The sequence below is a fragment of the Melospiza georgiana genome, chromosome 15 (genome assembly GCF_028018845.1).
Source record: "Melospiza georgiana isolate bMelGeo1 chromosome 15, bMelGeo1.pri, whole genome shotgun sequence".
Taxonomy (NCBI): Eukaryota; Metazoa; Chordata; class Aves; order Passeriformes; family Passerellidae; genus Melospiza; species Melospiza georgiana.
This window is the reverse complement of record NC_080444.1, coordinates 8,961,041-8,974,244: the sequence shown is the minus strand read 5'-3', so window position 1 is coordinate 8,974,244 and position 13,204 is coordinate 8,961,041. Positions and strand designations below refer to the sequence as shown.

Here is a 13,204-nt window from a genome sequence, read left to right as displayed (position 1 = left end):
TATCTCCTGGAAAGATTATAAAGAAATTGGAGTTATCTCCTGGAAAGATCATACAAAAATTGGGCGCATCTCCTCAAACGATGACCCAGTCATTCCAATGAAGGGAACGGAGATATTTTTCCTGATTACGGGCGCAATACTCTTTATCTCTGCACTTCCATCTCCAGTTCGCGAGCGTACATTACATGACCTTCCCACACCCCAACCTTTCCCCCGTCCCCGCTGCCCTGCCCCGGAGCGATGCTGAGCCCGGCCTGCCCCGGTCCCTCCCCGGCCGGCCGGGCGGTGTCCCCGGCCCCTTTAAGCCGCGGTGCGTGATGTCACAGCGCTTGGAAGCCGCGGGCGCGGAACGCGGAGCGCTCGGAGCCCGCTCGGAGCCCGTGGGGACCCCCTGCCCGCCGGGAGCCGGCCCCGCCGGACGGGCATGGGGAGCCTCCAGCTGCAGGACTTCGTGGCGGGCTTGGTGGGCGGTGAGTGATGCCGAGAGCGCGGCTGGGGAGGCGGCCAAGGGCGCACGGCGGGGGCACCCGGGATAAAACCCCCGGGGATAAAACTCTCCTGGGATAGAACCCTCTGGGGATAAAACCCTCCGCTCCGGGGGTAAAATCCTCCGGGGATAAAACTCTCCTGGGATAAAACCCTCCGGGGATAAAACCCCCGGGGATAAAACTCTCCTGGGATAAAACCTTCCGCTCCGGGGGTAAAATCCTCCGGGTATAAAACTCTCCTGGGATAAAACCCTCTGGGGATAAAACCCTCCGGGGATAAAACCCTCCTGGGATAAAACCCCTGGTGAAAAAAATCCCCCGATGATAAAACTCTCCGCTCCGGGGATAAAACCCTCCGGGGATAAAACTTTCCGGGGATAAAACCCTCCGCTCCGGGGATAAAACCCTCCGGTGATAAAGCCCCCGGTGAAAAAAATCCCCCGATGATAAAACCCTCCGCTCCGGGGATGAAACCCTCCGGGGATAAAACTCTCTGGGGATAAAACCCTCCGCTCCGGGGGTAAAACCCTCCGGTGATAAAACCCTCCTGGGATAAAACCCCCGGTGAAAAAAATCCCCCGATGATAAAACTCTCCGCTCCGGGGATAAAACCCCCCAGGGATAAAACCCTCCGGTGGTAAAAGCCCCCGGGGATAAAACCCTCCACTATGAGGATAAAAACCCCCGGGGATAAAACCCCTCCGGATGGTGGGGTCTGCTGTGTCTTCCCGGCGTCTCCCACCTTTGCTTTGCTTTGCTACACAAGTGCGGTTTAATCCCACTTCCATGGGCGGGATGGTTCAAGTTTATTCAAGTTTATTCAAATTCAAGTTTAGAACTTGTGATGCTGCTGTGCAGGGCTGGCTTGCAGAGGCACCCGCACGCCCCCAGCCCGGGACTCCCCGTGTCCCCATGCCCTGGGAAGGCACTGCAGGTTCCTCACCCTGCCACTGGGCTGATGGACACGGCAGGGATTGATCCCGTCTGCCGGGAATTCCGATGGCAAACACCGGGAAACTGAAAGAAAAGGAAGGCAAGCGACACATAGAGGCGTCAGTGATGGGCCAAGGTTCACAGAACTGAGAGATGCCAGCTGAGAGGGCAACCAGCTCTGCTGCCCCCGGGGCTGCAGCAGGACAGGGTCGCCAGCTATGGCAGAGCAAACCCCTGCTCAGGTCACCCTTCAGACCCGACACAGGAGCAGGGTGAGAGGTGGCTCACAGATGTCCTCCCAGATGAGGTTAATAAATTAGCAGACTAAAAAACCCAAAAGCTCTGCCAAAAGTTTGCGTGAGCAGCTGATTTTTGGCTCTCTGTAGGCTGTGGTTGCTGTCTCTGCCCCGCTGCCCTGTGCTGTTGCTGCACACCTTTGGCAATGGGACAGGATGTCCTGGAGGTGAGCCAGTGCTCTGCTGCAGTGACAGATGAGAGTTTTCATTCATAGCACTTGACCATGTGTGGTCCCAGGTCTGGGAGGAGAGGGGACATTTTTTAAACACAGTTTTAGAAAAGTCATAATGTGTTGACCAAGAACATGATGCTCTTTTCAGTACCAATCCACTATGAGTGAGAAATTATATGTAGTGCCCAAAGCACCTGTGAGCACTGGTTTGCACAGAGATTTGCTGGTGAGGAAGCATCACAATTTACCCACTCTTCACAAGCCCTAAAACCTGCCAGTGTTGTTTGCAACAAAGACACAAAACCATATCCTGGCTATGGCACACAGGTGTTCCATTCTTCTGGAGAGGAGGGAAACCAAACTGTGCTCTGTGTTGCCACAGAGAGCTCCTGGTAGTGAGTGGTGTGAGTAGGTGGGTGAAAGGTAAGAGAATATGGGCCAATTTCTCCCCAGAGAACCACGGGGAGGAAGGCAGGATGGCACTGGACAGTTCTGTGCAGAGCAGGATCCTCTGTACCTGAATCCTCTCTGATTGGTATCTCTATAAACTGCTCCTAAAACAGCAAAGGAGGAGGAACTTGCAGGACCCATTAGGAGTCAGCGAATGGGACCAGGACATCACTCTGAGCCGGAGAAAGCACTGCCTTGTGTTGGACAGGAATCTCACCATTCTGAGGCTAAACATTTGTGTGAGCTTTCAGGAGTGCAAAAGGGTTGGTCCTGGACAAGATATACAAACATGAGTTGTCCTTCTCTGGTGCCTTTGAGAGCTGAAGGGGTCCAGGAGAGTGTACACAGAAAAGTGTGTAAGCTCAGCTTTTAGCTGTTGTCAGGGAAGGGGCATCCTGCTGGTCATTGCTTTTACAACTGTTCCTATGGAAATCTCTCCTCTAAACCCATTGCATCCTCTCCTGCCACAAAAGCTTCAGTGCTGTGCATAATACTTTGCTTTCATCCCCAGGAATCGCCAGTGTGGTCGCGGGCCATCCCCTGGACACGGTCAAGGTAAAACACTTTGAGCTGTGTTCACATGTCACCACCCAGACCCCACCAATTCAGACCTTGTCTCTAGCTGATGCCTCAAAGGGCCTTCACTTATCCCAGAAGGGAATTTGGAATGTTTTCACAGACTTTCTTCCTGTCCAAGGCTCATTTTGAATGAGAAACTAAAAGAACTGACTGATACGTGAGAGTTCCTCTGTGAAGAATTAATGCTGAAAATTAACCTGGCCTTCCTTAATGTGTGGTTCACTGACCAGTTCTGGCAATGTTTTATTGAACTTTGCCACAGACTAGTATTCAAAGGGCAATGAGGGCCCTGTATTAGTTTTGCTGCAGGCACATTTTCATGTTTTCCTAGTGCTGGTAATGCTGGAAGGGCAGAGTTCTGAAATTGTTACCCCAGGGCCCTGACACAGTGTTTATGATTCCCTCATGATGATTATTGCTCCAATGGAAGTATTTAGAGAAGTAAGAAGGTATTTGTCAGCATGGTGCAGACAAGCCCACGCACATACCAGTGCATCCTGTTCAATCAAGCTGACCATCCCTATTGCTGCACAGACAGGGAGGAGGATCCTGCTCCTTTCTTTTTTTGTCCAGGCATTTCTGGGCAGCTTTCATCATTTTAGCTTCTCTGCCCTTGTTGGGGTTGTTCAGCCTGAAGAATAGAAGGCTGCAAAGAAATTTTATTGTGGCCTTCTTGTACTTGAAGGGAGTCTGATATAAAACCAGAATTTTAGCAGGGCCCATTGCAATAGGACAAGGGGTACTGGTTTTAAACAGAAAGAGAAGTCTAAATTAGATATATAAGGAAGTCTTATACAAAAAAGGTGGTAAAACACAGGCACAGGCTGGCAGAGAGGTGGGGACATGCCCATCCCTGGAAACATTCCAGGGCAGGATGGATGGGGCTCTGAGCAACCTGATCTGGTTGGAGATGTTCCTGCTCACCGCAGGGAGGTTGAACGAGATGGCCTTCAAAGATCCCTTTCAGCTCAAAATTACCAGCAATTCTGTGACTCTGTTCCCTGCTCTGGTTCAAGCCTGGCTCTGGCACCAGGCAGGGCTGCCAGCTGTGGCAAACCCAGCTGTGGTCATGTTTGCAGCCTCCACCCTTTGGAGGGTGATGCCAAGGAGGCAGGGCCCAGCATGGCCCACACCACATCCCTTCCCAGCATCACATCCATCCCCTTGCACACACCAGGCTCTCCTGGGATGATCAGGAGGTGCCCAGCCAGCCCCATCCTTCCTGAGCTGCTAGAGTGACACCAGCCCCAAGGGCATCCCTGTGCAAAGGTGGTGCAGACCCCACATGGGAGAGCCACAAGGCTGCCCACAGCACCCATCCATGGGCAGGGCAGCAAAAGCAGGCTCTGCCCAGCACTGCCAAGGCAATCCCCATCTCAGGCTGGTGCCCATGGCATCACTGCCTGGCCTGGCGGAGTTTGGCTATGGGAATCCTGCTTGGAAACATCGAGTTTGGGTGCCAGGAAAGAGCAAGCCCATCCTTCAGTGGTTGTGAAGACAACTGTCAGGCTGCCCCCTCTTGCTCTTGGCTTTGGGCGAGGCTTTGTCTTGGGAATACCAAATAGGCAGACTTGTTATGTTCCAAATTCAGGAGCAGTAAAGGGGAAAAGAGAGTTTTTACACAGCACTAGGCCAGCAAAGGGGCTGCTCAGCAGAATCTGCAGCCTCCAGGGGATCAGCTGTCTTTCCCCATTTGGGGGAGGAGGCAGGACTGAGTGTAAGGCTCTCTGGGGTAAGTGGCTTCTACACCACACTTCCCATCAAGTCACCTCTTCCCCCTTCAGCCACCTCTTCCCATCAAACCCCAGCAGCTGTTTTTTCCTACATCCTTGCAAAACTCCAAAATTTGTGCCTTTACTCACTTTCATCCTGCCCACTGCATTCATTTTCCCAGAACTTTCTTCAGCTTCTGGGTGTCACCCAAGAGCCCTATCTAATCAAAACACAACAAAAAGGAGAACTTTGCAGAGGTATATCCATGCTGGTGGTAGCTGGCTTTGTCACAGATGCCAGCAGGGATTTCAGTGCTGGGTGTTAACAGATTAGCTAGGGGACGTGTGTGACAACCAGATTGTGAGAACACTCAGTTGCCCCCAGTTACTCGAAAAATATATTAACTTGAACTTCTAAATACCTGGTTACTGAGTACAAAAAAAAAAAAAACAAAACAAGCCAAAACCAAAAAACAAGCCCAGGGAGGCGAAGTGGAAATGTCTGGGTTAAGATGAACCCAGGGCTGGGCACTGGGGTCAGCTTGTCCTGGGCCACTCTGGTGTAACCACCTTCCCCTGTCCCCCCAGCCCTGCCATCTCAGTGTGAGTCACAGCGTGCCCAGTGTGCACCCGTGGCCTGAGCCTGCCCACATTGCACAACGCCTGCTGCTGAGCCAGGGCAGCAGCTTCATGTACCAGCTTGTTCTGAGTGCTCAGGAGATATTCTGCTGTGGCTGCTGCTTCCCTGTGGCCTCTGGCCAGGCCTGGAGGGGAGCAGGGATGCTCCATGTGTGCGAAGAGCTGCATGGAGCCGCCCCAGGGCGAGGGGTGAGCCTGGGCTGAGGGTGAACTCAGACTTTGGTCCCTCCTGCTCCTGCCAGGGTCCCACGGCAGCACTGGCAGCCTCGTGCAGGGCTCTGGGCCAAGTGATTGTAGCATCCAACCTGCTGTTTGCCATCCAGAAGCTCCCACCAGCCATGAACTCTGGCAGACACACATTCCCTTGGGTGTTAAATTCCCAAATAATTTCCTGCTTCACTCTGGTCTAAATCAGGGCTGAGCCAGTGGATGGGATTGGACACCATCCCCCAGAACAGGTTGGCAGTGTCCCTTCAGCCTTCATTGCTAGCAGCAGTGCTGATAAATACAGTCAGAAATGTCCCCATTTCCTAAAAACATTCCTGATGGAGCATGAGTGTCTTTCTATAACCAATGAGCTCTGGCCTCAGCCAAGATGAAGCCTGAGGTGCTGTGAAATGAACAAATGAGCAGTGTTTCCATTTCCTTGCACACCTCTAAGCCCAAAAAATGCATCCCTTGTTAGGATGTTTCTAGTGCAACCTTGTGAGCAGCTGGAATGAAAGACGATCTAAATACATACATATGAGAAGGGAAATGCCTAATCCTGCGGGCCTTGTTGTGACCTATGTGCCATTCCGTACATCTTTTGAAAGGTGAATAACCAATTTCCTTTCCAGAAATAAAATGTCTTTATTTGAAATTATATAAAACTGCTTTTGAGTGAAGCATGGAGAATTTCTGAGATGGAGCTGATTTATTTTAGCTCCAATTAGAATCTCTGTGTCTTAAAATCCACCTTGGAGCAGAAGGGCCCCAGAACTTTCTCAGGAGAGCTCACATCTCCTCTCTTTGCAACACATCCCAGCCTTCCCTGAGAGTCTCCAAATGGAGAAGACCACACTAATCCAATTTCCACATCAATCAGGCCCTTGCCAATGACAGCACTGCACACCAGCAGCCTGCTGTGCTGGGTCATGGTGGCTGGTCCAGGCTGGATAGCAATTTTTGACAGTCATTGATTCCAGATGCTGCAGAGAGCTTCAGGCTGTGAGATCCTGCTTAGCCTTGCTTCTGGCAAAGTTCAGGAGGGTGGATGCACATATATCTTATTTTATTGCTCAGTTCTCTTTACGACTAAGGAAGGACTTGCTCTCAAAGCAAAGTACACATTGTTTACTTAGCATGACCCTCCATTGGGCTGGAAACATAGGATTTTAATCACATTTTACAAATGTCTTTTGCAGACTCGTTTGCAAGCTGGACAAGGATATGGAAATACACTCAAGTGTGTTCTCACTGTGTACAGAAATGAGTCTGTAAGTACTTCATCACACGTTAAATGTGCTGGTAGAAAGTGCAAGTCAATAAATAGATAAATATATAAAGCAATTGTACGAAATGCTGTTGACACCAGCAATTATATAAAGACCAATAAAGTTTATGCAATTAAGCCTGCAAATCCCTTCTCTTGCTTAACTCTAAGGTTAAGTCACCACTTGGTGACTCCTATAGGGAAAAGGGAGATCCCTGGCATGGAATGATCAGTGTCTCCACATGGGTTGCATCCACAGTGACTCTTTTGCCTGATCTCATTGGCAGAGGTCACCAGAAGGATTTTGCTGACTTTGGTGAAGCCAGAACAAACACTGTCTATATGAGGCACTTCTACAGGGGTTCCTGTGCATTCAGCCATATCCCATATTCTGCACAATCTTTATAAGCCTTTAGCAGCATGAACCAATTTCTTTTGCTCAGCATGCGCAAACAGTTGGTTCCAGGAGACATCTGCTACTTGGATTTGCATTTCATCCCTGACTATGGCAGGGGATTGGAAGGGGACAACTTCCCAAGTCCTTTCTGACCCAAACCATTGTGATTTCTAACCGGATAGACAAGCTGGGGTTTACCCTGCTCAGTCCTGCTCACTCTCCTAAGCCCTGCTCCCTTTCCTGGGTAGCTGACCGGCTTCTTCAAGGGCATGTCCTTCCCACTGGCCAGCATTGGCATCTACAGCTCGGTGGTGTTCGGGGTCTTCAGCAGCACGCAGCGCTTCCTGAGCCAGCTCCGCCACGGGGACCCGGCCGCCGCGCCCTCGCTAGGCGACATGACCCTGGCCAGCCTCGTGGTGGGGGTCGTCTCCGTGGGCATTGGCACCCCTGTGGAACTGGTCAAGACCAGGCTGCAGATGCAAACACAGCCCTACACCAAAGGTAGGAAGCAAGAGTTTTGTCTTCCTGTCTCTGGCGGTCTTTGGTACGTGCGCAGAGCTTTACAATTTTGGGCAAGGCTGGGCTTTCTGCTGCCTTGTGCTGATGCTGTTGAGCTAAAAATTCTTCCTTTTGCCTGAGGATGGACCCCATCCTGCTCAGCTCAACCGAAGGGTTTTTACCAATGGCATTTTCCAGACAGTTGGGATGGAACATGAGGCAGGTCTGCTCAAGACCAGAAGCTGCAGAAATTGTGAGTCCCTGGGCTGTGGAGTCCCCCGTTGCAGTGTGATGTTCCAATAGTCCCCAGGAGATCCCAGCAGCAGCACCATGGCTGCCAGTGGCAATGCCAGCTCCCCATCTCCCTCTGCACACTCTCAGTCCCACATATATTTGCCCTCTGTTATTCCACCCTTCTCTCTTCAAAAGCAGAAGTTTTTCATTTACATTTAAAACCCAACTTATTTCACACAGGGTGCCAGGCAGCCCAGGTGTGAGCAGGATGGGCCAGGAGGGGACACCAGCAGGATGGCAGTGGGTGGCTGTTCCCTGTCCACAAGGCAGAAGGGGCTGCTTCAGCTTTAGACTGAATTCCATCGCAGGCTGCCAGCGTGGAGCAAATCCCACCAGAGCACATGCACAGCCAAATGAAGACATGGAGCAGCTTCAGAGCTGAACAGCTTGGATTTCAGCATTTCACCTTTCTCAAATTACAGTCATGGCATTTAACTGTGAAATGCTGGCATTTTTCTGTTGCTTTGATAAAACAATTTTATGTCCATTTTTAAAGCCTCCGTGTAGCTTAGAAACCAAATGCCTTTTACAAAAACATCTTGGTCTGCATGGGCAGGGCCAGACTCTGAAGATGTTAAGGCTTTCAGAGATGTGACTTGGCATAAGTTGAAGTTAAAATCCATGAAAATTGGGCATATTGCCTTAAATTTATTTGGAAGTCTCACTGGGCACATACCTATTGGGAGGTATGCCATGCGTCTAAGAAAATATGTCTGAAGTGTCTACACGTTTTCTGAAAATGGACCTCAATACTCTCTCCTAAAACATTTTCCCCATGTTATCTGCTGACCCCAGCAGAAGAAACTGGATGGCAGTGACTTCTAATCAATGGCAGTGGGCTTTGGAGAGCAGTTCTGTGGCAATATATCTATTCCAACAGTTGTATCTTTTTTTTTTTTTTTTTTTTTTTTTTTTTTTTTTTTTTTTTTCTGTAGCAAACACTAAACAGAATTCCACAGCTCCTGGATCTTCTGTGTACAGAGGCTCAATTCACTGCTTCAGGACAATCCTGCAGAAAGAGGGGATTCCAGGAATATACCGAGGCAATGTAGCAATGCTCCTGAGGGACGTCCCCGGGTACTGCGCCTATTTCGTCCCGTACGCGATGTTCTGTGACTGGATAACCCCTCATGGAAGCATTGCTCCTAATCCCTTCGCCATCTGGATGGCAGGGGGTGTAGCAGGTAAGCACCTTTACTTCCTCACAGCGTTGGCAGAACAAGAACAGGAAGGTTCTCGGGGCAGATAACGAGGGTGACTCAAGGGCCACTGCATCCTTGAGGAGCAGAGGACATGGGACTGAACCTTCCTTCCCCAGGGCTGGGCTCCCTGGCACCACAGCTGCACTTTATGACTTGACAAACTTTATGGAAGTCGTGTTATCAGACCTTCCTTGGGCTCATTGTCAGCGAAGAGGAGAACAGACAGCGCCTTCATCTCCCTGGGTGCCTCAGGGCAGCCTGCAAAGCCCATTGCCAGGGATATGTGGTAGCCAGGATGCCTCCAGAAGAGGACTTCAACCTGTTGGCTGCCCACCAGGAGGGTGTGCACCTACCCACAGCTAGCAGAAGCCCAGTTGACTGTTACTGATCTTCTTCTTCTTTTTTCCATATCTACCTTTCCAGTAAAACTGGCATGTGTGCCCCCACCATGTGGAAGGTCACCCCTACTCCCACTCCCCACTCCTTGGCCATTTCTAAATTGCAGATCCATAAAGGCAAGTCAATCCTTAGCTCAGGTAATGATAACAAAATGCCTTCTCCTCAAATAAAGAGGCCCCTGGTCCCTCTGGATGGTTTTTCTAGTGTGCCCTAACACTCACATAGGTCCAGACAAACTTTTGTCTGTCCAGCTGGACCATGGACTGCAGTCATGTACTGATCTTTGCAAAGAGGCAAACCATCCCACTCAGCTGCAGGCTGATCAATGGGAATAGGCATTTCTTTAAAGGTATGACAGGGTATCTCACTGTGTGGAGTCTAATCCTGGCACCCTGAGATGCCCCTACCCATTATTTGTATCCTCAGCCCACACTTTGCTTTACAACAGAATTATCAGAAGACTCAGTTTTCTCTGAAATCGCCCAAGCAGCAGCTCAGGCATGTCCATGTTCCACCAGGAGCACAGCAGGAGATGTAGTTGCACCTGGAGAAGCCCCTCTTGGGTTGCCTGCATCTGATCAGCAGCATAACCTCCAAAATCTGAACACCTTCCAGAAACAGGGAACTTTCTCCCAGAACTACTCTTTCTGTGCCTGAGCAGGGTGAATGCCCTGAATGAAAATCACATTAGTATGATGTGATAGATGTGAATTTCTGGGTTCACTGACCTGCAGGCAAGGAAGTATAGAGAAGGAATTATTCAAATACTTCTGCACTTTTCCAGGAGCTGTTTCCTGGGCAGTATGTACTCCAATGGATGTTGTGAAAAGTCGACTTCAGGCAGATGGAGTTTATTCAAAGAAGTACAAAGGGACCATTGACTGCATATTGCAGAGCTACCAGAACGAGGGCTTAAAAGTAAGTGACATTTGAAGTTAAATCTCGTTATTAGGTATTTACTTGTCAATTGGAAAATACAGTGACTGTTAAAAACCTATTTGCAGTGTTGAGAGACAGCTAAAGCCAGCTAGTGCTAAGTTATTATTATGGCAGCAGGTAATTATCATGCAGATTCATTCTAAATCAAAATAGTGAGAGTTATAATACATGTCACATAATGAAGAAAGGAATGGCTGGAAGGGTCACACATTGCTAGTGTAATTAACTTCAAACAACATTTCATGTTAGTACACTTAATCGGGTATAATTTGACTTATCATAAATCAGAGGTAGAAAGCCTTACCTCTGCGATTCTTCTGCAAAATGCAGAGGTCAAATGTTTCCCATTGACTTTGGTGTCATTAAACTGATTCCAGTGGGACTGTCCTGGCATTCTGGGTGTGCCTGGTCACCTTGGGCAATGCTTCAGTGGAACTAATGCTGCTTTTGCACTGCTTGCCCTCATTTTGCACCAAGGTGGAGTTGAATGTCAGCGTTCTTATATCAGAATTGCTTTTGTTTTAAACATGAAGAAGGGCTGCGTGCCAAATAACTTATCTCCTTTTTCTGACTTTGTCTGTTAGTGTAATAAAAGATATTTGTTCTACCTGGAAACTTTGCCTCAGTTAAATGTGAATGGCAGAGAATAAGGGTTTGCAGCTTTATTGTGTTGCCAAGGCATGGTTGTGGGAAGTAACGTCTTCTGCTATTGAAATAAATCTGTATTTATCATTGGAACAGCATGTGGTCTCTTAGCTGCAAAGTGTTAATTTTCACATTCTGAGAGAAATGTAACAAGTTACAAACAGGAAAATATCCTGCAAAATCACAAGTCAGTGTGATTTCAATATTTGCCAACATGCCACTACGTTATGCCAGCTGTCTCAGGAGCCTGTGGTCTGGTTCAGCTTTTGCCACTGAGTGAAGAAAGTCACATTCATGTGAAGCACAAGCACCTGGAGAGATGCTGAGGACAGTGCTTGGACAGTCAGATGGGGGACAGGGTGCCAGGCTCTATGGTGCCTGCCTTGCGCATTCCGCTTCCACAGCAGGGTGGCTGAGATGGGAATTTCCATGGGTTTTCCTTTCTCTCTCCATCCTCATCCTCTGCCCTCCTTGTCCTGCCTGAACTAACAACTAAAAGAGTTTTCTGGTAGAGTTCTGCACTTCTTGTAGTTTTTCTGCTGCCCCATCTGGCACCTGCCCCAAAGCCATCAGTAGGATTGAGTAATTAGTTGATAGCAAGACTGGAACCTGCTCTCACAAGGAAAATATTTTTAAATGTTGGGAGACTCACAACTGACAAGTGGCAAATGCAGGGCTGGATGTTTTCATTCTGGGACAAAGGAACAGCATTCTCAGTGCTGGCAATAACTGCCTGATGTACACAAAGAAACAAAGCTACACCCTTGTCTTTCTCCACAGCCAGGTGTGTTCACTCAGATAAGAAAAATTTATGCCTCTGGGCTTTTCATCCTAAACCTTTACTATTATTTAACTTGTGTCTCTCATGTTACTTTATGGATAATGCAAAAGCATTGAATTTACTCCCAGAAATGTGTCTTTCCTAACAAAATAAAACATCCCAATAAATCAAATAATATCCTAAATGTCCCAGTACTGCAATTTCACATTGCAAGCTTTATCTAAACTACGTCAACATATTTTGATTCTGTCTCAAGTCAGCACTATGCTTAGGATTTGTTGGACACAAGATATGATGGTGTTTAGTAGAGTTCAGTAATTTCAGGGCAAAAATTGGTTATATGCTTAAATCTAAGGGCTTCTGATGTTGGGGCCAAGATTTTTCATGTTTTTTTTACAGTAGCTGTGGGAACTTTGCTGTTGTAAAGCCTGGAAAGGAGTTTGATTGCTGATGTTCCTTTTCACATCTATTCTGAACTTGGGGTATTTAGATTAGTGACTTGTGGTGATGAGCCTTGGTGGTTAATGGAGTGATTTTGTGAGAAGTAAGCCAGCAGAGATCCCTCCTGGAACCACCACACTGTGAGCAGACTCACCCCAAAGTAAAGAGTTTGTGCACACTGTCACACACGCCAGGGTGTGGTGTTTGTAGTGAGGAGCACCATGATGCCAAACCAGTGATTCTGCCACCGTGCTCCCCTTCCCCAGTGCAGACCTCAGCCAAGACCATATGGGAGCACATCTTCCAAGCAAACCCAAAAGATTTGGTCCTTCAGAATCCCACCATGATTCCATTCAATGTTTTCGTTCTCTTCTTAAAACAGCCCATATATTCCTATCCTCTAATCTTGCTCATTCCCAACAGGTCTTTTTTAGGGGCCTCCTGGTCAATACAATAAGAGGATTTCCATCGAGTGCAGCCATGTTTCTTGGCTATGAACTTTGTCTCAGAGCAATGAAAGGATGGCAAAGTGAGACCAATCCCTAACTTCCAGGTCAGCACATAAGGACCTCTAGCTTTATTAAAATTACAGAATATCAATCTTTGAATCAAATAGAGTTGTAATTTTATAGATCCTCTGAAAGTTGCACAACTTACATGGGTATCTACACCTGAATAGCCAAACACAATTTGGGTCTGTGGGATTCAGAGCAGACTGCAAATGTGCCAACGGATTTTAGTTTCAGTCCACATCTCCTGCAGCTTCACTGTAATCTGTTCTGATTGTTGTGATTGTTTTAATTCATATCAATCAGAAGTAAAAATTTGAAAGGAGATTATTCTCTAATATTTTATGAGTTTTTA

General features: G+C 48.3%; 1 protein-coding gene across 1 annotated transcript; it reads left to right on the top strand.

Annotated features, from left to right (window-relative positions):
- The first annotated feature begins 424 nt into the window (after nt 1–424).
- On the top strand, nt 425–12,886 carry SLC25A48 (solute carrier family 25 member 48). Its single transcript, XM_058034946.1, has 7 exons — nt 425–470; nt 2,852–2,895; nt 6,677–6,748; nt 7,390–7,642; nt 8,869–9,117; nt 10,319–10,452; nt 12,764–12,886. The coding sequence occupies exons 1-7, from the start codon at nt 425–427 to the stop codon at nt 12,884–12,886; spliced, it is 921 nt and encodes a 306-aa protein (XP_057890929.1).
- The last annotated feature ends 318 nt before the right edge of the window (nt 12,887–13,204 follow it).